Genomic DNA, 27540 nt, shown 5'->3' with positions numbered 1-27540 from the left:
CTCAACCAAGGAGTTTGAAAATTTGTTAAAAGGATATTGGATTGACTTTTGAAGACTTTGATAGCCAAAATGTTGTCTTATGCTTTGAACAAGATTACTGAAGCTAAATTGTGTGAAAAAACGATTGTTGATTTTTCCCAATTTGCTCAATTTTTCAGTTTAGGTCACCTTACAAGGCAAGCTTTACAAGGTTAGATTAGACATGCTATTTGCTTTGAAAGGGTAGAAAATGTTCATATTAGCTATGACCTACGTTATAAAAAGTTGTTTTTTGGCTGTTTTAATGGAAGCTTTAGCCGTTTTGTAATTTAGGCTTAGTTGGGAACATATCCTAAGATTAGTACCTTTCCCGAACAAAGGCGGACTACAACAGTTTCTATACAATCCTTGTGACTGCACGGAGATCACTTGGCGGTTGGCATTCCCTAGACTGTTGCTACACTCGTGGAGTAATGCCCCTCAATGGACATCATAGCAAATATCTTCATAGTTGGCCTCACATCCTCGGCTCCTTGCCATTTGTGGGCACGTTAATAGAGTTTCGACACCCTTGCTCCACCCTGGTAAAGGGCATAGTTGTATGGTTCACCTCGGTCTAGGGCAGAGTTGTATGGTTCGCATGTCTCCCGGATTGACCACCCTTTGCATAACATGTAGGCTGCATTATTATCCAATCGACCATTTTTGGCCGGACCACTCGTCTCGTATTTGGTTGACCACTCTCCCCTTCTGCTTGTAAGGCACCCCCATCTATTTTTGTGGGGTTATTTGTCCTACCTCCACCCATGACCACAATATATGTTGGGGTAGGTGGGAGGCTTTGGTATTGATCTATCGATTGTGCATGCACATCTATTTAGTCATGGTGGTTGTAAGAGTTTGATCTACCCCCTCACCTCTCTCTCTCTCTCTCTCTCTCTCTCTCTCTCTCTCTCACACACACACACACACACACACACACACACACATCTTCCCCCTCACAAATTTCAATGCAACTACTAGTGCAATATGTTGCATCAACCAATTGCTATGAGGAGCCTCCAACAGCGCCTCTTACCAACCCTACGGGCCAGCTCTCTTAGCACACCATATTTTTGAAGGGGCCTCTTTGAAGGTTTAACAAAGGTGAGCATAGGAGGACCGCTCAACCACCCTCCAGAACAAAGAAGCCCCGACCCCTTAACCAAGAGTACAGGCTACTCAAGTCAAGAGCATACTCTTGTCTCATCTCATCAATATAAAGCAAGTGCATTATTCTCCTTCAGCAAGATGCCGCATGGGAACTGAGTCATAAAAGCTTTCAAATGTATGTTATGCTTTTTTCTTAGTTAAATACTCTTATTTTCATGAGCAGATATGGCAAAGTGTAATGTAGCAAATCACGTACCTCTTTAGTTCTATAGGTCATCTTCAAACTCCAAAGGAGGATAAGAGTACAACAAACTCATAAGAAAAGCCAACCAATCTTCAGTGCTAATTATTTGCTGATAGAAGAATCAGCCAATTTAAAGAATCAGTCCACCTTGCTCCATTACACAATCAATGATATTCATTCACTCCTTGACTATGGAAACCTCCCCAATAGGGAAGGAGGATACACCCATCAAGAACGCAGCCCATGAAACTCGAACCCCCAGCATTGGGGTTACATCACTAAGGCCTCACCAACTGAGCTACACTTCTTGGTGCATTTCATAGTCACCTAGCTTCATCATGCACTGCCAGCTCCAAGACGTTGAAAAAGTCCTGGAGTTAACGACCTGATGCAAGCAACTGCTCTCTGAGTCGGTACATACAATACAATAACTTTTTTCTATCATCTGGTTTTGAGATTCGGAGTCCTCTGCTCTGCGGATACCGATACAGAACTAACTCACGGTCTGGGGAGCCCCTCGCTATCTGTCTAAGGTAATCAGCATCAAAGTCTATCTTGCAAAAGAAGAATTCTTCGCCTAGCACCTTCAATCCATACATTGTTTTCAGTTTAAGTTCTCCGCCTGTTTGGAGAAGGTTGGCCTGGCAAGCCCCAATCAAAGATGCCGCTAGTTGGATGTCACCCTTCCTGTATCGAGTATCAAATTTCTGCATACTTTCTTGAAGTGTCCAAGCAATTCCCTTCTTAGTCCTTCCTTCTCTATTTGAAAAAACCGAAAAATTCTGCGGCCCAACTTTCAGAGGAACGTTGGAGACCCGAGTATAAAGATCCAACCCATCATTCAAGCGGCACTCTGTGATGAGGTAGTCTACAAGGTCATGTAGGTACATGTCATATTTGCTGGAAGAATCAAGCCGATTAAGGAGCACATCCTGCAATCGCTGGGCAAAAAGCTTCTGTGACAATGCTAGATTGGGATGGTCACGAGGCCTATACTTGAGAAACTTAGAGACTCCAAATCCTTCAAGTTCCAAGTGTTTAAGGTAAGGGGGTACAGATGCATTTTGTGAATTGGAAAAAATAGACAAGGGATCATCAGTTCCTTTGACAACAATCCTCATTAACTGCTTTTCTTCCCTCCCAAATGTTGATCCATGGTGGCTTATATCAAATTCGTCTCCCATTTACTATTAAGACAAAAATAAACCTTCATTAGAAATAAACAATAAACGACAAGACTGGTGATAAAGTAAGGCCTCCTGCTTATAAAGAAAGTGCACAATCATATGAACTCTTTGGAACATTACGTTCTCCACCAAAAAATGTTTTCTACTTGTATGTGTAGGTGCATGCGTGGTATGTGCGCACATGGGCGTGCGGGTATACACCACCCTTCTCACTGAAATGGAGCAAGAGGGGTGGTGTATACATCTGCGAAAGGGTGATAAGAGGATGGAGATCTAACTCCAATGGGTGTGAAACTAAATGCTCGGGAGGTACAACCATGATATGCAAAAGACCAGCTAGCTCGATCCGATGATAAAAGTGCCGTAAAGATTAGATATAAGAGAGAGAGCGAAGATCACACCACGATGGGGTCCCAATCAACTCTCTCAAGTACTCCCGCTCCATTACCGAAGTGGTGCTTGCTTTTGAAAAGCACAAAAAACGTGTACTAGAAGCATACCTTAAAAATTAAGTGCATCCAACCAACTGACGACTTGGAAACAGCTCTCCACTCTCTCTGACCTTATCAAATTTCCAAAAAGATCAATGAAGTCTCTTTTCGTCTACAACTGCCTCCTCATTGGGAAATCCACAATGCTTTCCATGTCAGCCTCTTTCGCCCTTTTCAAGGGAAGATACCAGAAGATATGATTGATCAACAACAAGAAGTTGAAAAAATGAAAGAAATCTTTCAGCCAGAACAAGTTCTTGCACATAAGGAAAAGAAGATAAAAGGTTAGATCCATCAAAGGTACTTGGTCAATCACTTTGTACGTACCTTGTGATGGAAACTCTTTCAATGTTTTGTCGTGACGGACATGTTTACTTGAATGAGTTTGGTGAGGTGAACGATTGCAACATTCTCTTTAAATGATGTGAAATGCCAAGACGAGAGTCCAATGAATAGTATTGAACCTTAGATCAAAGTCTAATGTTGTAATGTGCAGCGGAAGTGATCTACGGTGATAACTCAGGATGAGTTATCGCCATAGATCAAAGTCTAATGTTGTAATGTGCAACGGAAGTGATCTATGGTGATAACTTAGAATGAATGCTCAGCGCGTACTCAAGGTTTCTTTTATTTCATGAAAGAGATGTGCAAAGACTAAGAGAGAGAAGAGAGATACTGTGAGTGAAGGTTTTGTGAGTGAAAGAGAGAGAGAAGGGAGACTAACATCATATGGGGTCCCAAATCCCCATCCAAGCACCCCCCCCCCCCACTAAAGAGGTATTTGCTTTAGATTGCGCAAATGCTGATTAAATGGATCTAGATGCTGAGATGATGGAATCTTGCTAAGGATGCTTGGGTTTGTGTCATAAAGTGATGACATGGCATGACGTAAAGGACAAAATCCAGACAGAAAGAGGTCAGAGCCCCACTGAAAGGTGCAGAAGAAGTTGTAAAAACTTGTAGAACCAATCTGAGAGGCCAAAAATGAAAGGACATCCATTTTTATAAGTTGTACCAACTTATGGGTCTTGTCTGATGGGGCCCAAAGGGATTAAAGGCTAAAAAGGCAAGCCTAAAGGGCTTATGACGTGGCACTATACAGACCCACAAATTGCGTTGCTGACATGGTTGACTGTACGGATTTTCGCGATTTACGATCGGCAGTAGGTTGATGATTGCGCAAAGCAGATGCTCCAATTTGCGAAGGATCCACAGTATGCCAAATTTTTGACCTGGCAACTGATTGATGAAGTGCATACTCAATGGCAGAAAGCCATCGACTCCCCACTAAAGTCAGCCCTCAAGAAACCTTCTGGCCCAAGGATGTTTACTGAAGATGAACTTGATGACGTTGTTGAAAGACAAGTCAATGGGGGCGAAGAAGCAACCGAAGAAACCCAACAAGGGAACTGACTACCCTGGTTATTGGGCCGTCAATCTTCTTTTGCAAATACAAGAAAACACACGAAACATGTACACTTCGAAGGATTGTCCAGTTCGTCCTCATCTTCGTTTGACAGTTGGGATATCTCGTCCTCTTCTAATTCGAGTGATGAGGACAGAAAGGGCAAGAAACGAAGAAAACCAGAAATTTGGAAAGAACAAGAAGAAGGCCAAGAAAAGCACACCATACCGCAGATCTCGACATTTTCTTACGAGGATTCATCCTCTTCTGAGAGTCCGATGACCATATGTTTTATTCAAAGAGGAAGCACTTTTACAACCAATCTTTCTTAACATGACCCTTAGTGTGACATTGATAGCATCTTCCTACTTTGCCATAAGTGGCTCTTTCTTCTAGAGTTAATGTCATCACTGGTGATGACGTGGCTACCGCGAGCAGAACCCTAATTTCTGCCAGAAACCCTAATTGCAGAAACCCTAATTTCTGGAAACCCTAACCCTAACTGCTGGCTGAAACCCTAATGTGGCTGGAAACCCTAAATTCGGAGGCTCAAATGCCACGTGGCAAGCGGTACGGATTTTCGGAAATTACGGAGCTGAAAAGCAACCCTCTGGGTGACGCAAATTTCTTGCTTTTCTCCACGCTGATTTGATGAGAGAGAGAGAGAGAGAGAGAGAGAGAGAGAGAGAGAGAGAGAGAGAGAAGGATACTTGCTTTATTTTTTACTAAAGCCACAGAGAGAGAGCTCGTGAGAGAGAACACTTGCTTTTATTTTTGGAAGCTTTTGGGGCTCTGCTTTTGGGCATCCCTTGTAATCTTTAAATTAGTGGTTTAGGGCTCACTCTGCAGGGCATCTGGACGTAGAGTCTGAGAGTGAAACCCTAACCGCTCTCTTGTACTTTGACATTGATTAATACATAAAGAAATACCAAAAGGGGCGCCAATCTTTGGGGCCAATATCTCTAGGCACGGAACTCCGCCGGGCCAGTGCAAATCTATTGTGATCTGTGAATTGTTTTGAAGTGGTTATTTGGTGCTGTCGCGATTGATTCTTGACTTGGAGTGTCTATTACAGTGGTATCAGAGCATGGCCGATTTCTCTTCTACAAGAAATCCAATCCCCAATTTTTTTTCTGCGGCACCCTCTGCATCTGGAGATGCGGGTAGGGATCACAACGAAGATTCCGGCAGAGAGTATGGCCCGCCTCGGCCTACTCAGGCGGAGCAAAGAGAGATGAAGCGTCGTCAATTGATCGGCGATGCAACAAAGATGATGCTCAGTTTTGCGAAGGATCCGAAATTGGCAAAATATATGAGCGAGACTTCTTTTCAAAAAGTACATGCACAGTGGCAGAAAACCACAACACCACCCCTGAAACCCGCTCTCAAGAAACCGTCTGATCACAAGCAATATTCAAAGAAGGAATTAGAAGAGGTGGTTGATGCACGGATTGCTCAGCTTTTTGACGCGCAGAAGAAAGCTAAAAAGCACGGCAAAAAGCAAAAGAAAGGCACTGACTTCCCGGGTTATTTGGGTCGTCAGTCAACATTTGACAAAGCAAAGAAACAGAAGAAGCGTGTTCGATTTGAAGGAGTACCCAGTTCTTCTTCTTCTTCTGACAGTTCTTCTAGCTCTTCAAATTCGAGCGAAGAAGACAGAAAAGGCAAAAAGCGAAGCAAGAAACAACGCTTCGGAAAGGGCAAGAAAAAGGCAAAGAAGCCTAAATCTCACCCAGTGAGTGACAGTTCTACAGTGGACTCGTCTATAGACAGTTCAGACTCCGATGACCGAAACTTTTATGCGAACAAGAAGAATTTTTATAGAGCCAACCAACATGACTTTCTGGAAGATAAAAGCAAGAAAGTCCGAGAGTTTAAGGAAGGTGGACAGTCGATCAAATTTGACACTTTTTCAGGATACTCAGATGCTTCGAAGGCTTTGTCTTTTATACAGCAGTTTGACATCGCTTTCGCGGGAGGACGCTACTCAGAGCACTCTAAGATTCGGAGAGCTGCCTCTTACTTTTAAGGGGAATGCTCGAACTTGGTGGTCCACGCTTCTATTAAACAAGATAGCGCCAGTTAAATGGCTGAAATCTAAGAAGCTTTTTATTTCTTCTTGGCTGACGCAAGAGTATGAACGCGATATACGAGCTGCTTGGAACCATCTTCGGATGACCAAGAGGGATACAGTGGATGCTTATTGCGAGAGATTCCGGAGCTCTTTTCTACCCGCCTCTTCATTCAAGAAGATCTCGTTCAGAGAACAGATTGAGCGGTTTACCTTGGGTCTACCTACAGAGATCCGAGATCACTGCTTGGGACAGAAGTCAGCTTCTATTCAAGAGTTGATCGTTAATGCGAAACGGGGCTTTGCCATTCATTCTGGCAATCTGACCTACCCCACCGATGAGGTCATGACACAACGAGCCGAACAGACTTCAACGAATGAAAGTAGAAAGAGAAAGAGAAACCCAGAAAAGAAGCATGCACGACCCAAGCTTACTCCTGAGGAGAGCTCGCTTCATCAGGGAGGGGAAGTGCTTTGGATGCGGGGAACATGGACATATCTCCACCAAGTGCCCTAACAAGGCATCGAATGAACAAGATGAAGAAAGGCCAGAAAGTTCTAAAGCAGCTGAGAGACGTGGCAGAAAAGGCAGATAAAAAGCAGAACTGGTACCACATGGCGTAGGACCTGCACCGAATCAAATGAATGAAAGTACAAACTTTGCCGCTTTTAGGGCAAAGTGAAGGATCAGGAAGCTCTTTTGGAAGGAGTCAAGGCCAACTTCTTTTCACTTGAAATTGGCGGCTCGATTTGGAATTACGCCCGACAGACTGATGCCACAGGTGGAGGTAGTTCGACTGGCACCCGGATACGGGACGTTGCCATTACACCGAGCATTGGCAAACTTCGTTTGCAATGACACAGGTGTTCAGGGCACGCGAGTGACGTTCTACTCGGAATCCCTTGGTACCACAAGAACTACGAGGTGGTTGACTACCAGTCCAAGAAAGCACTTTGACAAATGAAGGGCTCAGAGATTGTACTTGATGAACTTCAGTTTCTTTCCTCATTCTTTTGGGAGAGAATTGAACGATGGATAAAGGTCGAATATGTTTTGACCTGAACAAAAGAATGCCAAGATTTTTCTCCACACTCATGCCGATTGCTTTTTAGAGGGCTTGAAGATCATACCATTGATCTGATACCTGGAAGCACACCACCGAATCGGCCACCTTACCATGTGAGCCGAGCACAGAATGAAGAGATTATGAACCAAGTGAAAGACCTCTTGGAAAAGGGTCTTGTCCAGCCTAGTACTTCACCGTATTGCTCTCCACTGTTGTTGGTTTTGAAGAAAGACGGATCTTGGAGAATGTGCATCGATTATAGAGCTCTCAACAAAATCACCATCAAGAACAGATTTTCGATTCCTAGGATCTATGATATACTCGATAGATTACAGAGATCCTCGTGCTTTAGCAGGATTGATCTGAAGAGTGGATATCATCAGATCAGTATCGCGCCGGGAGACGTCTACAAGGAAACTTTCCGGACGACTTTTGGGTTATTTGAGTTTTTGGTGATGCCTTTTGGCTTAACCAATGCTCCTGCGACATTTGACCGGATGATGGACAGGATTTTTCGAGAGTACAGACTATTTGTTGGCACTTTCTTTGATGATATCATTGTTTTCTCCAAGAATGAGGTAGAACATAGAGATCAACTGCTTCAGAGATACACTTTTTGGGACACATTGTCTCAGCAGCAGGAGTGCAAATGGATCCGGCCAAGATAGACACTATCCGTGATTGGCCCGATTTGAAGAATGTCCATGACGTTGGAAGCTTCTTGTGATTGTGTTCGTACTACAGGCGGTTCATTCGAAAGTTTGCAGAGGTTGTTTCCCCTATGCATATCTTGACACAGAAAGAGTCCCAAAGCCTCCTTTCATTCGATATCCGATTTGCGCAATTGGATACCAATCTACAAAATGCGGTTAGAAAAAGACATAACAGGAGTGACATTTTGCTTAAGACCACGCCAATCTTCTTTTAACCGATCTAGGCACTGTGGTGGCATAAAGCGAGCCTTGAGCTTGTCTTGGAAGTCGCCTCAACTGAGAGAGAGGGGCACGTCTTCCTCGGCATGCTCAAAATGCTCAACCAACTGTGACTCTTGCCAAGCTTGATACCAATTAATGGCATCTCCTGCTAGATACATGGCAGCCGACAAAACTTTATTGTTACTTGTTTTCTTGTTAGTCGCAAAGTAAGCATTGAATTGATGCAACCAAGAATGAATCCCAAATGCATCCATCTTACCATCATACTTACTAAACGTCAACTTCTCAGTGATTGGATTGTTGGAGTCCTCGCCTCTACCTGTGCTACGGGATGGCTCGTCAGTCTCCTTGAGTGGCTCGCCTTTCATGGAGAGTACCTGTAGGACTAACTCAGGAATGTGTTGGTCCCTCTGCACCTCTCGTTCTAACTCCATAGCCGTGCGTGTTGTGTGTGAGTGTTGTGTGATGATCCAATATTTTGGCAAAGTAGATGCCTAAAGCTACCGGGGAGGGCTGTATCCGAGAGGGAGAGGCTCCTCAAAGGTGACATTCCCTTGAAACAGTTGTGGAAATTCAACACGGATGTGTGCGTATGCTGGGCACTCAACGGTGACATGAACCTCGCTTTCCACTTTGTTCAACTTGCATTGTGGGCATGTCCTCCTATTTTCCTTAATATTCAGCCACCCTCCCATTTCAATCTTGAGCATGTGTGATCGCGTCCGCATCAAAGTAATGGCTCGTCTTGCCTGGTGGGACATGGGTGTCTTTATATGCATATGAGTGTCCCCAGTCTTGTAGGTCTCCCAATATTGTGTATTGATGTGCTTGCTGTAGTACTCAAATTTGGACCTGTGTACTGCTGTCTTCCATCTGGTGTGTAGGGCTTCAAGTATGCTTATGTCAAAATTCAGCCCATGTTCATGTTCAGTGTGTTCCTCCATATGCATGTCCACATGGTCTCCCACATTCCATCTAGAGAACCATTTCCGTATGTCTTCTACAAGACTAGATGTGAGAAACTTACTCTTGTAATTCTTTTGCGGCTTACATCTGGTTTGCCATGCCTTGTGGGGTAGACGGCTCTCTGGCATCATCTTAACTTTCATGAGGTATTTGTGTACTCTCTGTAAGGCTTGCATTTCCAAAGTCTCTTGCCTGTCTCCAAAAGCATCACTGAGTATGGAGTGGTAGTTTTGATCCCCAAGTGTCTACATAGGAATTTCTTCTGTATCTTTTCAATGTCGTTCCAAGTGCTAGCGAGGATACTCCCCCCCCATACCTCTACACCATAAAGTATTGTTTGGACCACACATGCATCAAATGTCATAGACTTAATTTCCCATCGCTTTGTGACACTCTGCTTGCACATATTCTCAAATTCTTAGTATTTTGCATGTCCTGCATCAATTCTGTTTTGCAACTCCCCCATGCATGGTTTGAGGGAACATAGATGCCCAAGTACTTGAAACTCTCAACCGCTTGGAGTGTTTGCCCGTCATACGTGATGATGGGCTGATTCTCATTTCTACATGTGTGGACTGACATAATCTTTGTTTTGGCTACATTGACTGACACGCCCGTTGCATTGCAAAATGCATGTACTGCATCCAGAAGTTTCTGTAGAATGAGGGCATTGTAGGCAAGGAGAACTACATCATCGGCATATATGAGGAGAAGAAGTGTGAAAGTGCCAATACTAGGGTGATCTCCCCCCTCTCTAATAGCCTCGTTGATGAAGTTATCAAGCTCGTCTATGCATAGTCCAAAAAGCGTAGGTGACAAAGGGCATCCTTGTTTAACTCCCATGGTGCTCCTGAATTCTTGTGAGAAACCTGTTTTTGTCTTGAGTTTGCATCTGACCTCTTGGTATAGGCCCCCTACAGCTGCCCTGATATGCATAGGAACTCCTAGAGTTTCCATATGTGACCATAGACCTTGACGGGGTATTGTGTCAAACGCTTTCTTGAAGTCCACAAAACAGCAATACAGAGTTTTGCCTTTTAGCCTAGCTTCTTCCATCAAGACCCGGAGTGTCATCAGGTGGTCTACCGTGCTATGACGAGCTCTAAATCTTGCTTGTCCAATGGCGCGTTTCTTGTTATTTTCAGCCCATGTGCTAAGATCTTTCTCGATAATGCTTCCAAAAAGTTTTGCCATACATGAGCTCACCATGATGGTGTGATAATTAGTAAGCAAATTGCGGTCACCTCCTTTAAAGAGCGCTTTCACCCAGTTCTCTTGCGTCTTGAGGTAGGTATTGGTTGATTGCTTGATTCATCATATGGTGTATCCATTTCTTACTTTCACTACCTGACCATTTCAGCATTTCAAAGTTAAGATGTAATGTGACAGCTGCTTTCCCATTCGCCAGGCTTTTGAGGCCTTTAATGACTGCCTGGAAGGTGATGGGCTTTGGATATTCAGCTTGAGGCCCTGTGTATATCACCTCTTGAGCCCCAGGTGGGGCATACAGAGTTTGTACATACGCATACATTTTGTGTGTGCTGAAATCTCCCATCACGTCCCCTTTCTTCCCCTTCATGTTACGCCAAGCTTTCTTTGGCTCTTTCTTGAACCTACTCAAGTCTAGTTGTTCTTTTGAGAGTTCATACATGCGTCTCTTTTTCCTCGTGAGTGTATTGTATTCTCTAGCAACACATTCCCATTCATTTGAGTGTTGTGATAGGCCTCTCATCTTACGTTTGGCCTCCTTGCATTCTGCATCAAACCAAGGATTATGAGGTAAACCCTTCCAAATCTGTTTGCCACTTTGATATTTGCCCATAATGGTTCTTGCCGCTTCCTCCATTGCATGTCGGAACATCTTCCACGTCTCTTCAATGTCACAAGGCATGTTCCGGTCAAACAGTAAGCTATCTAAGAGACTAGCATAGTCCTCTTTTTTCGTGAGTTGCATCTTGTATGACCAGTTCGGTGTATTCATTATGTTGACAATAGGCATACTTGGCATGTGTAGGCATATATGGATTGGTGTATGGACTGAGGTCGGTAACCTGCTACCCACTTCAAAACGGTGGACCAAGTCCAATGCATCATATCTCACCAAGGCATAATCATTTGTACTCCTCCCATGACTTGCAGTGTAACAAGTGTATGATCCAGAGTGTATGAACTTATCTGCACCATTCATGGCTACAAGCTGCATTGAGTTCATCATACTTATCATAGCTGACCCCTGTGCATTCATGATGTTATCACTTGAACATCTGTCCCACATAGGACCAAGCATAAGTTCTCCATTCTTATCCGCAGGGTGCAATGAATGGTCCGTCAATTGTACCTGTGTGTTTGCAATCCGAGCATTCAGATCCCCACGAATGACAACTGCTCCTTCACGTGCATACATTGCAATGTCTGTACATAGGTCAACAAAGGGATCCTTTTTAAGTAGCTGGTTAGTGTCATAAAAAGGTGACTCTCAATGCGGGATATAGCATCCTGCGATAAAGATCAATCCTTTTGATGAGCAAACCTTAACCCATATATAGCATTTGTGCTTGTCAACCTTGCATACAACAACCATCTTTTGAAGCTCTTCCTTATATATTAAAGCTACACCTCCTTGTCCTCGCATTTTGGTACCAATCTACCATACTGAGTCCTTGATGTACCCACTAATGTCCGGCAGCCTACATGTGTTTTGTTCCCATGTTTCCAATAGAAAGAGTATGTCAGCTTGTGGTAGAATATCTACCAACCCTTCTCCCTTATGCCATGGGAAACCTCTGCAATTCCAACTCGTAACCTGTATGGTCGTGATCCCATGGGTCGCGTGCCCCTATGCATCCTTAGATGGTGATGTCGGTGTTTTCTCCTTGAGGCGTTCCTCATATGCTTTCCTTCTTGCTACTTGTTGTGCCGGTGTTCTACCTTCACTTACATAGTATTGAGTGCCTTTCAAGTAGAAGCGTACAGTTTCCAAAATTATGTTCCTTTTACGAGCATCCAACATTGTGCATACAACTGTCCGATGAGCATCAGTCTTCTTCTGGCCCACTCTATGTGCCCCATATACTCCTGCATCTTGCATGTCAAGCTTTCTACTAACAAGGTGGTAAGAGTAGACCACAAACGCAAGATATGGTGAAGAGGGGCGATCAACCCCCCATGACTACCATGAGCAGAAGACGCAATACAATAACCAGATGATGGAAGTGGGTACCCCCCTGGCCCCATAAATAGGTGCCCAAGGGGAGGTAAGGCAATGCCTAGAAAATACGCCACGACCCAACAAGAAAAGAAATATATATGAGGGCGCCTGGACAAGGTGGGCGGCCGGCCCCAACCTCGCGCAACCGAACCAAGTACAACCTAGACTATGGGTGGCCAACCCGGAGACATACTAGCCATACATGTATGCCCTAGACCTTTGAAGCAGCAGAGTGGTGTAAGTCTAACACCCCCTCTCAGCATCGGATGCTGAACAAACCGCATGAAGCCAAAGATGTGAGGCAAATGATGCAGATGTCTGCTGCGATGTCCAATGAAGAACAATACTCCTGCGAACTCCGCAAGTGAAGTCTGGGGTGTCCTGACCGCCAAGAAATCTCCGCGGTAAAGTGCCGTTACGAGAAGTGTAGCAAACTACTATACTCCGCCGATACAGGTGAAGTGTAAGGAGCAGCGGAATGAATGTTGAACTTTGCTCAAGATGAGTGCTCCGAACTGTGCTCAGGGTTCCTTTTACTTAGGGAAGGGAGAGCCTTCCATTCTTAATGAGAGAGTGCAATGGACACCAACAAATATGGACACTGTGAGTGAAAGTGCATGAGACTGAGAGATAGAGAGACAAGAGAATACGACACCAGAGACGTTGTAGAACCCTCCTCCGAAGACCCCACTCTCGATGGCGAGAGTGGTCTACTATTGATTGCACAATCTGGTACAATGGTTGAATGTAAATCTAATGGGCTATGTCGATGTCGACGGAGTGGATGACGAGGACGATGCTAAGGCTGAAAACTGAGTGCTTGGGATGCTTCTTGTCGGGTTGTCTTTTCTTGCTTGGAATGGTTGAATCTGTTGGCTTCTATCGGCTGAATTTACTGATGAAAACGCTGAGTTTGGCTGGGGGTTTCCTTGCCTAAGTAGCTGCTGCAATGTGCACTTGTTCGCTGAAATTGCCCTTGCTGAAAACGCTGGACAGCTGCTGTAAAAACGCTGAAAGGGGCTGGCTGAAAAACGCTAGGCAGCAAGGAAAGAAACGCTCACTGAAGAGGCTTGTGTTGCTGAATTCGCTGGCTGAAAACACTACTTGGAAACGCCAATGCAAGGTTGAATTTGCTGAGCAAAAACACTGGCTGAGGCTGCTCCAAAATGCTAGGTTGAGAGGGGGGGGGGGGGGGGGATCATCTTGCTGAGAAGGGTCTCCAGAGGCCTGCTGCACTTGAGTGCCTGATGCTCTCCTTCTTCTTCTGCCAGATAGTGCTAGCCTTAGGTTTGCTTATATATTATCTTAGCAAAATTGCCCTATCTAGTTTCCAACAAAAGTCACTTAATAAATAAGTGAAAAATGTCAAAAATAGGGAAAATAGGTCTATGCACTGTAAAAACGCTCTTGATGGGATCTGACTCGAATCTGATGGTCATGATGTGTGCATGTTAGGTGCAGCGGAATGAATGTTTGAACTTTGCTCAAGATGAGTGCTCCGAACTGTGCTCAAGGTTCCTTTTGTTCTTATGGAAGGGAGAGCGTTCCGTTCTTAATGAGAGAGTGCTATGATCACAAACAAAGTCAATGGACACTGTGCGTGCAAGTGTATGAGACTGAGAGATAGAGAGAGAAGAGAAATACGACACCAGAGACGTTGTAAAACCCTCCTCCGAAGGCCCCACTCTCTATGGCGAGAGCGGTCTACTTATGATTGCATAAATCTCTACAATGCTTTGACTTGCCAACGATGAGGACGACAACGAGACGGCTGAAATCTGAAAATGCCAAGGGCTGAAATCTGCTAATCCTTATCTGCTGAATTCTGACTCTATGTCGGTGACAATGTCGATGGCGACGATGCGACGACGACGCGCTGAAAACGCAGATTTCAGCCGGGCTGAAACTGTAAACCTTGCGGAAACTGACCATGCGGCGAGGAACTGCTACGGGAAGGTGAGATTTGCGAGGTTCGGGACTTGATCTGCGGTGTCTAAGGGCTGAAAACTGAGAACGCTGAGGTTTCTTGATGTTCCGTCGCGGTGAATCTGCAAAACGCTGGTTATGCTGTAGATGCAAAAACGCTATGGCTGAAAATCTGCAAATCTGTCGCCGGTTGTTCTGCAAATGCAAAACGCTAGGCTGATCTGCTGTGTAGCGATGGCGTCGGGGCTGATCTACCGTGCACCAACACGCCAGGGCTGATCTGATCCAAAACGCAAGCTTTATGCTTGTGAAGCAAAAACGCTAGGACTTTGGGTTCTATTGAGAAGTTGCCTATTGAGCGAGTGCTCCTGTTGCCTCTTCTGCCAGAAAGTGCTAGCCTAGGTTTGCTTATATACAAACTTACTCAATTTGCCCTACCTACTTTCCAACAAAAGTCACTTAAAAATAATAAGTGAAAAATGTCAAAAATAGGCTAAATGCACTGGAAAATTCCCCTGAAGGATTCTGATGGATTCTGATGGGAATGCTTATGATCATGCTGTGTGCAACCAGAGGATATGCATCTACACTAAGTGACTGGGCATGCATGGTCTACGAACAGACTCACAAAAGTGTCAGATCACTTCCTATTCTAGACTGACTTGACGGAACTGAACCATGATCATGTTGTAGCTTGCCCACGGACACATAGGGTTGGATGTGTCACGTGACAGTGCAACCAGAGGATATGCATCTAATCTAAGTGTTTGGACATGCACGCTCTGCGAACAAACTCACAAAAGTGCCAGATCACTTCCTATTCTAGACTGACTTGACTGAACTGAACCCTGGTCATGTTGTAGCTTGTCCACGGACACATAGGGTTGGATGTGTCACGTGACATCCCCTCCTTTTCAAAGTGAGGTATCGAACTGTATGGCGTCGAGGGAGATCGCCAATAACATCCGGAATGCTGGACAGCACTCTTCGCCGGCCCACTCTGATGTGTGGGTCGTGCGATACTTGAACTTCAGAAAGGTCTGCAACGCTTGCTTCTTTGGGCCGCGCCGAAAGCGACAGTCTTCTGTGGCTCCTTCGATGCTTCAACTTTGTCTAGAGCCATGCGTCTACCTTCTTCAAGAATCTCCGAGATTGAAAATTCCTGAAACCACTTCCAACACAAAAACATGAACATACCTACTCCATGTAAAGTGATTGGAAAAAATCTGGTCTTCTCAAAAGACTGTGCATGCAATGTAGATGAACAAATAGACGGATTGCCAACCTATTCATCCAAGACATGCAAACAATGAGATCAAATCTTTTCTTTCTGATCTAAATCAATCAACTGTGGCAATTCACAACAGAAATGACCATGCTTGGTGCTCATACTTTCATGTGCTCTTTCTACAACTGTGTCGTGCCAAGGAAGAGACATGGAATGTGACTTCCTTGAATGCATACTTTTCAGCTTTTCCTGAATAATCCGCATACATCCGTGCTCATTCATGAGTGAAACGTGCTCAACGTACAATATGTCATGCCTAGGAAAAGGGATCACATAAAGACACTGACTAAAATGCAGGAAACGATCACGAATGAAACACTCGATTACTGCGTGCGGACAAATCATTCGAACACAGAGTACTTCCTGGAAGGGTTCTTTGGACCTAGGCTCAAGAGCCAAGATCAGTTCCTCGTGTTGGATCGAATCTGCAATGAGGTTAGCTTCACTAGAAAAAGTATCAACTAAACCATCATCCTTGTGAACAATCACATCGTGATCATACAAATAATCATGCTTGTGAAAAATCACATCTTGATCAGGAAAATCATCATGCTTGTCATTGTCATCCAAATCATCATGCTTATCATTATCATTCAAATCATCATGCTCATCATTATCATGCAAATCATCATGCGCATCATCATGCAAATCCTGTGTATCATGCTCTGGAGAAGACGAGACCGAGAGAGTCTCCTTCTCCTGAATCCGTTCAATCTTCGCCTGCACATTAGAAATGAGAGATGAAGAATCAACAACTTGCTCTCCACGAATGACAATGGGAGAGTCACTTTTGGCATTGAAAGTGAACGTATTTTCCGCCCAATCAATGAGAGAGTTATGCTCACAAACCATCGAATGCCCAAAATCATATCACATTCTCAAAGAGGAGAGACTAAAAATTTTCTACGGAAAGCAGCTTGTTGAACTGTAAACAACACATCAAAGCACTCCTTCGTGATGAGAGAGTCCATACCGGGAGCGAAGCCGTAAACCTTAAGAGGAGATTTCTAACTAACCTCTAAGCGGGCTCTCTCAACAAGAGAGGGACTAATCACATCATGATACTGCCTGGGTCAAACAATATGACAAAACGCTGCCCCGCCATATCACCATAACATTTAATGAGATACTCATCAATGGGAGGGTCATGAGAAACTTGGGACACACTCGTGTTGTCATTTATTGCATTGACAGAGGAAGTGGGTTATGTGGGTTCTTTAGATTCATTCGATTTAAGCTTAGGACATGTTCTTTTTATGTGACCCTAATGTGACAATGAAAACAACGACCTTCCTTAGAATAAGTGCTTTGCTCTTCCAACGTGATGTATCCTCCTAAAATTCCTTGTGCTCCCTTTTCATCTGGAGTGAGCTTAGGTTAGCAATTGTGTTAGCTTTACCCTTAGGTTCATTGGAAGAGTTCTTTTCTGAGAGAATATTGGAAGATTGGTTAGAAGAGTTACCGTTCTTACCATTCGTACCGTTCTGAGGGTTCTGAGAGGTCTGAGAGATACTTGTGGAAGTATTGTTTTCCTTAGGCTTTCCCTTGTTGTGCTTCATCTCCTCTGCGAGAGCAATCGCTACCACCTTGTTGAGATCGATTGGATCGAGCACCTCGACATTATACTTGATATACTCGTCCAATGTATAAAGGAATGCCTCCTTGCGCTCCGCATCCGATTTGCGTAATTGAGTGCCAAGCTGCAAAACACGATGAGAGAAAGACATAACTGGCATACCATTTTCCTTGAGACCGCGCCAATCGTCCTTCAATCGTGCAAGATACTGAGGCGGCATAAACAACGTCTTGAGCTTGCCTTGGAAATCAGCCCAATTGAAGGAAAGGGGCGTGAATTCGTCGGCTTCCTCTAGGTGCGCGACTAACTGTGCCTCTTGTCATGCGTGGTACCAATTGATGGCATCACCGGCAAGGTACATAGCTGCCGTCAAAACCTTGCTATTTTTGGCCTTCTTAGTTTCGCAAAATAAGCATTAAATTGATGCAACCAAGAATAAATAACCGTAGCATCTATCTTACCATCATACTTACTGAACTTTATCTTCTTTGTGACTGGGTTGTTGGAGTCCGAATCTCGGCTTGCGCCACTTGATGAACTCCCAACATCTTTGGTTGGCTCGGACTTTGAGGTGAGAACATGTCGGACCAACTCTTGCATGCATCGTTCACTCTGTGCCGCACGCTCTGCCTATCTTTCCTCGGTCGCCAAACGATTCGCTTCTTGTTGTGCCATCATGTCCAGCATTGTCTTGACCGAAGCCTCCATAGGATTTGGTACAATCCGTGGCGTAGATGGGGAAGGGGGAGGGTTGGGAAAACCTCCTGGTGGGGAAAACTCTTCTTCGCCACTCCCATGCTCATCACCTTCATGCGAAGTATCCATTCCGCTTTGGGTGACGACCATACACTGTGATCTTGGTTCTTAAGTTCTCGAGGAACTTGGGTTCGTGTGGGTCTTGGGTTCTTGGGTCCTTGGGGATCTTGAGTTCTTGAGGTTCTTGAGGGTCTTGAGGTTCTTGGGGTTCTTGAGGTTCTTAAGGTTCTTCTTTCTCTTGCAATCTGTGTTAGAGAAGGATCTTCTCTTCACCCGAGTTCTGCTCTTTTCCGCGGACGCACCCCTTGGCAGCCTTGCGCTCACACCAAGGTTGCTTTTTCCCACCTCACGTCGATTGGCCGGCCGCTAAGTGCACTGTCCGCTCTCAATGAGTGAAAAGAGGCACAAGGGGAGGCTGGACAAGCCCTTCTTTCTTGGGTTTTGTCACAAGACGGGCACCACATGCCAATAAAAAAGAACAGACTGAACAGACTTTTAGCACTTCAATAAGTACTGAACTGAAATAGAGAGAGACAACACGCAACACGGAGCGACAGAATTCCACCCCAGAGAGTATTGGCCCCAAACCTTGGCGCCCCTTTCGGTATTTCCTTATATTGCATCAACCCAATACAAGCCGGTACTCCAGACTCTGCACCTTCTCCAGGAAGCATGCCTGAGAATGAACCCTAACCTCATATTTAAAGGCCCTAGACCCCAAAAGTAGTTACAATGAAAAGCCTTCAAACTCAAAAGCATCTGGTCCAAAAAGCAATGCCAAAAGCTACCAGCGTAATTTACGAAAATCCGTACAGCCTGCCACGTCATCAGCCAGTGCAAAATGCGGAAATCCGTACAGCCTGCCACATCACCATGCCAGTGCAATTTTTTAAAATCTGCCACGTCATCAATTTGCGTGTGTGTGCAGGTCCTGCTTTATTTTAATCCTTTATGTCACTTGGGGCCCCATCGGACGGGGTCCCCATAAGTTGGTAGGACTTCTACTTCTGTTACTTGTTCTCTTTTAGGGTTTAGGACCCTCGGCCGGCATCTATAAGTTGGCTCCATTCTTTAGGCTTTGACACGTCAACAGTTTGTTACACCTCCCCTTCTTGAAAGAGAGTAATCGTCCACGATTACAACATATCTGCAAAACAACTCAACTTAGCTCAAAACTTTCCGAGGGACAATCAGTTTGCTCTTTTTATTAAGGAGTTAGCTTCTCCTTTCGGCTCTTTTGATCAAGGAGTTAGCTTCTCCTTTCAGCTCTTTTGATCAAGGAGTTAGCTTCTCCTTTCGTCCAGATCGGAACTCTTGATATTCCGTCGTAGTAAAATTAGCCATCACACCCAGACCGTACCGATCTTCCACGGGTGTCTTGATGCACTAAAATTACATAGCCAGGCAATCTCATCCAATTAGGAATATTCAGTGGTTGGCACATCACAATGCAACACAAATGCTAACATATGCATGTTACAAGACCTAGAAACATAAAGCCGCCGATGAACACTCCTCCCGCATAACCTAACAAGGTCCTGGCCGGGAGATATTCAACGACTCCCTCATCAGTCCTCCCGCATAACCTAAAAAGGTCCGGGCCAGAAGATATAGAGGCCTTTTACAACCAAACACCCCCCAAACCACAGCCTGCGTCGTTCGGAGGTGCTGAGAATAACCACTGCTCAGTCTTCTTAATAGTCCTTCCGCAAAACCATCCAGGTCCAGGCCAGGAGTCACAACAACAATTATATTACAAGCATATAACCAAACGCTCCCCAGACATCCCGTCTGCGTCGTTCAGAGGTTCAAACAATAGCAAACAACATTTCTCACTATTCCACCCGGGAGTAAAATCACCAATCATTGAAACCGGTATTAAAACCAGAGTCAAACATCTCAAATTGGCACCAAAACAAGTTCAAAACAGATACTTTCCATTTCAAACAAACTTTCAAACATTACTTTCTAGCTATAAAGAAAAACAAATAGAGAGAATTCATTCGAGGTTTTGTTCGGACAACTGAACTTTGAGGACGATTGGCTTGTCCTTCTCCATCACGGTGATGGTTCGGTTCCAAACCTGGAGAGTCGCATCATTCTTGTCGTGCCAAGGCATGCCCAAGAGAACGTCGCAATTGCCCAACTTCATGATGTGGAAATTAGCTTTTCCATGATAATCTTGAATAGTCACTGGAAGAGCACCAATGAGCGGTACTACTTTCTGAGTTTGCCCCGTGGCTAGCTCATCTTCAATTTCTCCACCCTCTGCATCATAATCAAAGTGCATCTGCTTTAAAAATTCTGGATGGATGAAGTTCTCTGTAGCTCCGGGATCAAAGAAAATCAGGGCTTTGAAGCCATTGACTTTGCCATATGCTCGACAGAATTCATTTGTACTCTCAAGGCGTATGCCATAAATATCAAGAACTAGTCCAATAGCGGGTCTAGCTCTCTTAGCAGGAGGTGGGGTTGGGATTCTGTTGACCGTTGGTGCATGCGTCGGCTCCTCTCGTCTATCAGTACGTTTGGGACAATTAGAATGATTATGCCCTGTTTGCAAGCATCCAAAGCATCGGCCTTCTTGTAGTAAGGTGTCTCGTTGTTGAGGCGTCAACCGAGGCCTTTGCGGTTGATTTTCACGACTCTCGAGAATTTGTTCGTTGTTGCCGAGAGTTGTGGTTAGCGGCCAGAGATTCTTCTGCGGTAAACTCTAGCTTTCCCTTCATCAGTTTGTAGCCGACCGCGGCATGGTCCATAAGTTCTTGCATGGTAGAGACTTGCTTGGATAGACAATATTCCTGCAATGGTGATGGTGGTCCAATGGTGTATCGCTCGCACTGGGCCTCCAAGGGAACAGATCTAAAGGACACTGGAAAGTACACGTCGAGAAACCTTTGGTTATATTTGTCCATGGTTTCGGTGGCAAGCATTTTCAAGTTGCCCCACTCTGCCAAAATCCAGACTTCAAACATCGAAGTCATGTAACTACGTGCAAAAACTGTCTTGAAAGCGTGCCTGATCCTTGGAGCATGTTGTTGTGTCGCGATTGAACTCCACCATTGCATAGCATTATCTTTAAGAAATCCCGTTGCTCGAGAAATCTTGGATTCTTTTATATAGTTCCCCAAAGCATAGATATTGTTGAATTGCTATAGGAACTGCAATGCTTTCTTGCAATCTTTCACCCCAAAAAAGTGAAAAATTTGATTGTCGTGCCACCATCTTTGAAATCTTTGGGTTGGTTAGGCGCATATCCCGGGTATGGATAATAAGGATATCCATATGGGCTCCAATCATTGTAGCCTGGTGGCGGTGGTGGTGGAGGTGGAGGCAATGGCGGTGGCAAAGGCGGTTGCACTGGATCAGGATCAGATGGCTGCACCATATTCCTGAAGACTCCCTCGATTGGAACAGATGGCTGAGAAGGTTGCCGGTTGGAAGCTCTCGTACTTTCTGGTGTCGGAGGAGGTGGGGCATCAGAGGGGGTAACATGTAGTTCAAAAATTGTTGAAAACTTTGCAGCATCGAAAGATTCTGTTGAGGATGCCCCGAAAGAATATCGTAAAGCTCATTGAGCTGAAACTGCAAATATTCTGTAGAATCCATGAATAATAAGTATTGGGTTCTTTATGGCTTGTGCCCTGTAAGACACTGCGATGAAGACGAGAGCGCACCCGATGCGCGATGAAGTGGCTGATAAGTCCGGGTTGGAGGGCGAAGATAGCTCAAATAAAATTCCAAAAAGCTCTGTCTGCTCTTTTGTAGGACCGGTATGCTTTCAGAAAAGCACACGCTTGATGCTCTGATACCACTGTCACAAGATGGGCACCATGTGCCAATAGAAAAGAACAGACTGAACAGACTTTTAGCACTTCAATAACAACTGAACTGAAATAGAGAGAGACGACACACAACACGGAGTGGCGGAATTCCACCCCAGAGAGTATTGGCCCCAAACCTTGGCGCCCCTTTCGGTATTTCTTTATATTGCATCAACCGAGTACAAGCCAGTACTCCCGACTCTGCACCTTCTCAAGGAAGCATGCTAGAGAATGAGCCCTAACCTCATATTTAAAGGCCCTAGGCCCCAAAAGCAATTACAGTGAAAAGCCTTCAAACTCAAAAGCATCTGGTCCAAAAAGCAATGCTAAAAGCTGCCAGCGTAATTTAGGAAAATCCGTACAGCCTGCCACATCACCATGCCAACGCAACTTTTGGAAATTTGCCACATCATCAATTTGCGTGTGCGGGTCCTACTTTATTTTAATCCTTTATGTCACTTGGGGCCCCATCGGACGGGGTCCCCGTAAGTTGGTAGGACTTCTACTTCTGTTACTTGTTCTCTTTTAGGGTTTAGGCCCCTCAGCCGGCATCTGTAAGTTGGCTCCATCCATTAGGCTTTGACACGTCAGCAATTTGTTACAGGTTTCCTGTCACTCTTCAAAAACACAATTAGGAATCGACACGCCCAAGAAGTGTTGGGTAAAGTGCGACCGCAACAAGCAAAAAAATTATTGTGGTTCTTGGGTTCTTTCCTTGAGTGATACAGAACACTACCAAAGCTCTGATACCAATGTAAGGTGCAACGGAATGAATGTTGAACTTTGCTCAAGATGAGTGCTCCGAACTGTGCTCAAGGTTCCTTTTACTTAGGGAAGGGAGAGCCTTCCATTCTTAATGAGAGAGTGCAATGGACACCAACAAAGTGAATGGATGTAACAGACTTGGACACTCCAAGTCAAGAATCAATCACGACAGCACCAAATAACCACTTCAAAACAATTCACAGATCACAACAGATTTGCACTGGCCCGCCGGAGTTCTCTGCCTAGAGATATTGGCCCCAAAGACTGGCGCCCCTTTCCGTATTTCTTTATGTATTAATCAATGTCAAAGTACAAGAGAGCGGTTAGGGTTTCACTCTCAGACTCTGCGTCCAAATGCTCCGCAGAGTGAGCCCTAAACCACTTATTTAAAGTTTACAAAGGATGCCCAAAAGCAGAGCCCCAAAAGCTTCCAATCAAAAGCTAAAAATTCTCTCTCTCTCTCTCTCTCTCTCACAAGAGAGTTTAATAAATATAAAGCAATTTATCTTCTCTCTCTCTCTCATGGGCAAACTGCGTCGCCAAAAGCTTGAGATTTCAGCGCCGTAAAATCCGGAAATCCGTACTGCTGCCACGAGGCAGAGTTTTAGGGTTTTAACCACCTTTAGGGGTTTCAGCCAGCAATTAGGGATAGGGTTTCCAAAAATTATGGTTTCTGCAGATTAGGGTTTCTGGCAAAAATTAGGGTTTCTGGCAGAAATTAGGGTTTGCAAGTTTTAAGGTTTCTGGCAAAAATTATGGTTGTTGCTCTCGATAGCCACGTCATCACTTTGTGACATACCCCCCTCTTGAAAGCATTGTAATCGCCCTCGATTATGCCTGCAAAACAGACAGAAGCCATAAACCGCATTAGCAAACACCAACTGTTAGTACCTACGTACTAGGAACACACATCTAGCACATGTACCAATCGACAGCCACATCACAGGACATCACTCGACATCACATGACATTCAACATTCATTCGGATCTTAGACCATGATTTATCGGCAATGTAGCTAGCAATCGCATCTAGATCCAATCAAGACCTCATCGATGTCCGATTGACTAACCCCTATTGCAACCATGTCTATTCGAGATCAATCATACCAAAATGCTGCAGTCATTTCGTCTATCAGTTCCTGCACTTAAAAGAAGTCAAGAACAAATCAGTATCATAACTAGGAATTCCATTTCATAAAGTCATACAGCAGAATATTGTCAGCTTTCAGTATCCCTGAAGCTTAAAGAGACATCAGTGACTCTAGTATCAAAATCAAGGCATTTGTTGACAAAGGAGCGGAGTGACTCCCCTCTTGTGCATCCCACTGTACCAGATCTCCGGCCAAGCTGAATTCTGGGTTCCATTTGGAGTAGACTATGCTAAACCAAAAGCATCGAGGTAAAGTTTCACAATATGAAGAGTATCTGCTAGGTCCTCCTCCTCCATCTACTTCGCATCCAATGCAGGATAGTTCTTGAACTTAACCAAGAACCGCCTTCATACTTTACCTTTATTCTTCGTATCCTTATGTGCCAAAATCTGTTCAAGAACAAGGATCTCCTCGTTTTCTTCCACTTCGGGTTGCTCATCGGGCTCCCCATCATCAGGCACATCACCCTTAAAAGGTTTCAAGAGACTCACATGAAATGCATTGTGAATCCTCCAAATATCTAGCAGTTTCAGTCGGAAGGAGACATCATTTATCTTTTCAGTGATCTGGAAAGGTCCGTAGTATCGCATACTAAGTTTTGGAAAAAGCCTCTCCTTTCCCTTTTTCTTTCTCAGGCGTGCCTTCTCAAAATGTAAGAGAACCCAATCATCCTCCTTCAATTTCAAGTCGCGACGATGGCGATCCGGTGCCTTTTTCTGTCGTTCTTGAGACCTTTGCAAAGTCTCGCGAACCTTGGCAAAAGCCGTTTCGAAGTCTTTGGTATATTCATCAGCTTCAAAAATATTATCTTTCGTGCTTAGGAAGGGTGGAACCTTCGCAACACCTTCAACAATCTCAAATGGCGCCTTCCCTGTCGAAGAGTGTATCGTGTTATTGCAGGCAAATTCCACCAAAGGTAAGTACTTTTCCCATTGAGTCTTCTGATCTGAGATATAAGACTTCAATAAATCTAGAACCACTAAATTTGCAATCTCAAATTACCCAACAGTCTGCACGTGGAACGATGACGAGAACTGCAACCGCGTGCCCATGTTCTCCCAAATTGCCTTCCAAAACAAACTCGTAAATCTGGGGTCTCTGTCGGAGACAATCATTTGAGGCATGCCATGTAATCTGAAGATTTGGGCCACAAACAGTCTCGCTAAGTGATCCGGCTTGACTGTTTTCTTCACTGGAATGAAATGAACCTGTTTGCTAAATCTGCCAATAATAATCCAGATACCACTCTTTGTTCTCGGGAGATCAAAAATAAAATCCATTGCAATACTTTCCCAGGGGCGGGTGGGTATGGGTAAAGGTTGTAACAATCCCTGTGCCTTATGCCTGTCAAACTTGACCTTCTGGCATACTAAGCAACTGCGCACAAACTCTTCCACATCCTTTTTGAGTCTCGGCCAAAAGAAGTATCTTTCTGTTTCAAGATATTCAAGTTGGGGAAGCAACCTCTGCAAACTTTCGAATGAACCGCCTGTAGTACGGAACACAGTCCCAAGAAGCTTCTAACTTCATGGACATTCTTCAAATCGGGCCAATCACGGATAGTCTCTATCTTGGCCAGATCCATTTGCACTCCTGCTGCTGAGACAATGTGTCCCAAAAAGTGTATCTCTGGTAAAATTCACTTTTCTTTGCATTAATCACTAACTTGTGATCTCGTAATGCCTGAAAGACCTAAAGCAGATGATCTCTGCCTGTACTCTCGAAAAATCATGTCCATCATCTGGTTAAATGTCGCAGGAGCATTGGTTAAGCCAAAATGCATCACCAAAAACTCAAATAACCCAAAAGTCGTCCGAAAAGCTGTCTTGTAGACGTCTCCCGATGCTATCCTGATCTGATGATATCCACTCTTCAGATCAATCCTGTTAAAGCACGAGGATCCCTGTAACCTGTCGAGTATATCATCGATCCTACGAATCGGAAATCTGTTCTTGATGGTGATTTTGTTGAGAGCTCTATAATCGATGCACATTCTCCAAGATCCGTCTTTCTTCAAAACCAACAACACTGGAGAGCAATACGGTGAAGTACTAGGTTGGACAAGACCCTTTTCCAAGAAGTCTTTCACTTGGTTCATAATCTCTTCATTCTGTGCTCTGCTCACACGGTAAGGTGGCCGGTTCGGTGGTGTGCTTCCAGGTATCAAATCAATGGTATGATCTTTAGGACGAGCAAGTGGTAACTCGCCTGGTAGACCTTCTGAGAAGCAATCGACGTGAGAGTGGAGAAAATCTTGGCGTTCTTTATCAAGTTTAGACATATTTGTCCTATCCTTATCGCTTAATTCTTTCATAAAGATCGAGTAAACAAACAGACTGGATTTCATTAAATTAGAAATGGCCAAAGCCGATACTAGGGACAGACTCGCCCTTCAGTTTAATATCAAGTGCAATAGTTCTGCCCTTCTCTGTAGCAAAGTTGCTTTCCTCGCCCGATAATCGACCACGGCGTTGTTCTTGTGGTACCATGGAATCCCTAAGAGAACATCACAACCCTCCAAAGGCATTATGAAGAAGTCCTCATGCCCCAAATACCCCTGACAATGCAACTAAAGTTTGCCAATGATAGGTGTAAGGCCTCTTGATCTTTCACTTTGCCCCAAGCTCGGCAAAGTTTTGTACTCTCGTCCATGGTCTTGGGATCGGTACCCACACAATCTGGAACCAGTCCTGTTTTCATCTTGCCTTTTCGTCCACGTTCCTCATCTGCTCTTGAACTCTCAGGCCTGTCGTCATCCTTATCATTCTGTTCTTTCTGTGCCTTTTTAGGGCACTTCGCGTAGATATGTCCATGTTCCCCGCATTCAAAGCACTTCCCCTCCTTGATGAAGCGAGTTCACTCCTGAGGAGTAAGCTTGGGTCGTGCATCCTTCTTCTCTGGGTTGCTCTTTCTCTTTCTACTTTCATTCCCAGAAGTCTGTTCGGCTCGTTGTGTCATGGCCTCATCAGTGGGGTAGGTCAGACTGCCAGAGTGAATGGCAAACTCATCAACTCCTGAATAGAAGCTAACTTCTGCTCCAAGCAGTGATCTCGGATCTCTGTAGGTAGACCCAAGGTGAACCACTCAATCTCTTCTCTGAACCAGATCTTCTTGAATGAAGAGGCGGGTAGAAAAGAGCTCCAGAATCTCTCACACTAAGCATTTATTGTATCTCTTTTGGTCATCCGAAGATGGTTCCAAGCAGCTCGTATATCGCGTTCATACTCTTGCATCAACCAAGAAGAAATAAAAAGCTTCTTAAATTTCAGCCATTTAACTAGCGCAGTCTTGTTTAAAAGAAGCGTGGACCACCAAGTTCGAGCATTCCCCTTAAAGTAAGAGGCAGCTTTCCGAATCTTGAGGTGCTCTCAGTAGCGTCCTCCTGCGAAAGCAATGTCAAACTGTTGTATAAAAGACAAAGCCTTCGAAGCATCTGAGTATCCTGAAAAAGTGTCAAATTTGGTCGACTGTCCACCTTCCTTAAACTCTTGGACTTTCTTGCTTTTATCTTCCAGAAGTCATACTGGTTGGCTTTATAAAAATTCTTCT

General features: G+C 44.5%; 1 protein-coding gene across 2 annotated transcripts in view; it reads right to left on the bottom strand.

The window, feature by feature from the left end:
• Nucleotides 1–1370: 1370 nt before the first annotated feature.
• The window catches only part of LOC147418621 (uncharacterized), an 84312-nt gene continuing 58142 nt past the window's right edge, over nucleotides 1371–27540 (bottom strand). The window contains exons 2-3 of one of the 2 annotated variants that reach the window (XM_086506881.1): nucleotides 3063–3223; nucleotides 1371–2562 (exon numbers count right to left, since the gene is read on the bottom strand). In XM_086506881.1, coding sequence (XP_086363007.1) covers nucleotides 1753–2559 — 807 coding nt within the window. In that variant the 5' untranslated portion in view covers nucleotides 2560–2562; nucleotides 3063–3223 and the 3' untranslated portion in view covers nucleotides 1371–1752. The remainder of the gene's footprint in view (nucleotides 2563–3062; nucleotides 3224–27540) is intronic. The other variant, XM_086506880.1, reaches the window with a different exon arrangement.

The sequence above is a fragment of the Adiantum capillus-veneris genome, chromosome 30 (assembly GCF_014529385.1).
Source record: "Adiantum capillus-veneris isolate H3 chromosome 30, ASM1452938v2, whole genome shotgun sequence".
NCBI classification, from domain to species: Eukaryota; Viridiplantae; Streptophyta; class Polypodiopsida; order Polypodiales; family Pteridaceae; genus Adiantum; species Adiantum capillus-veneris.
This window is presented reverse-complemented; position numbering and strand designations above follow the sequence as displayed.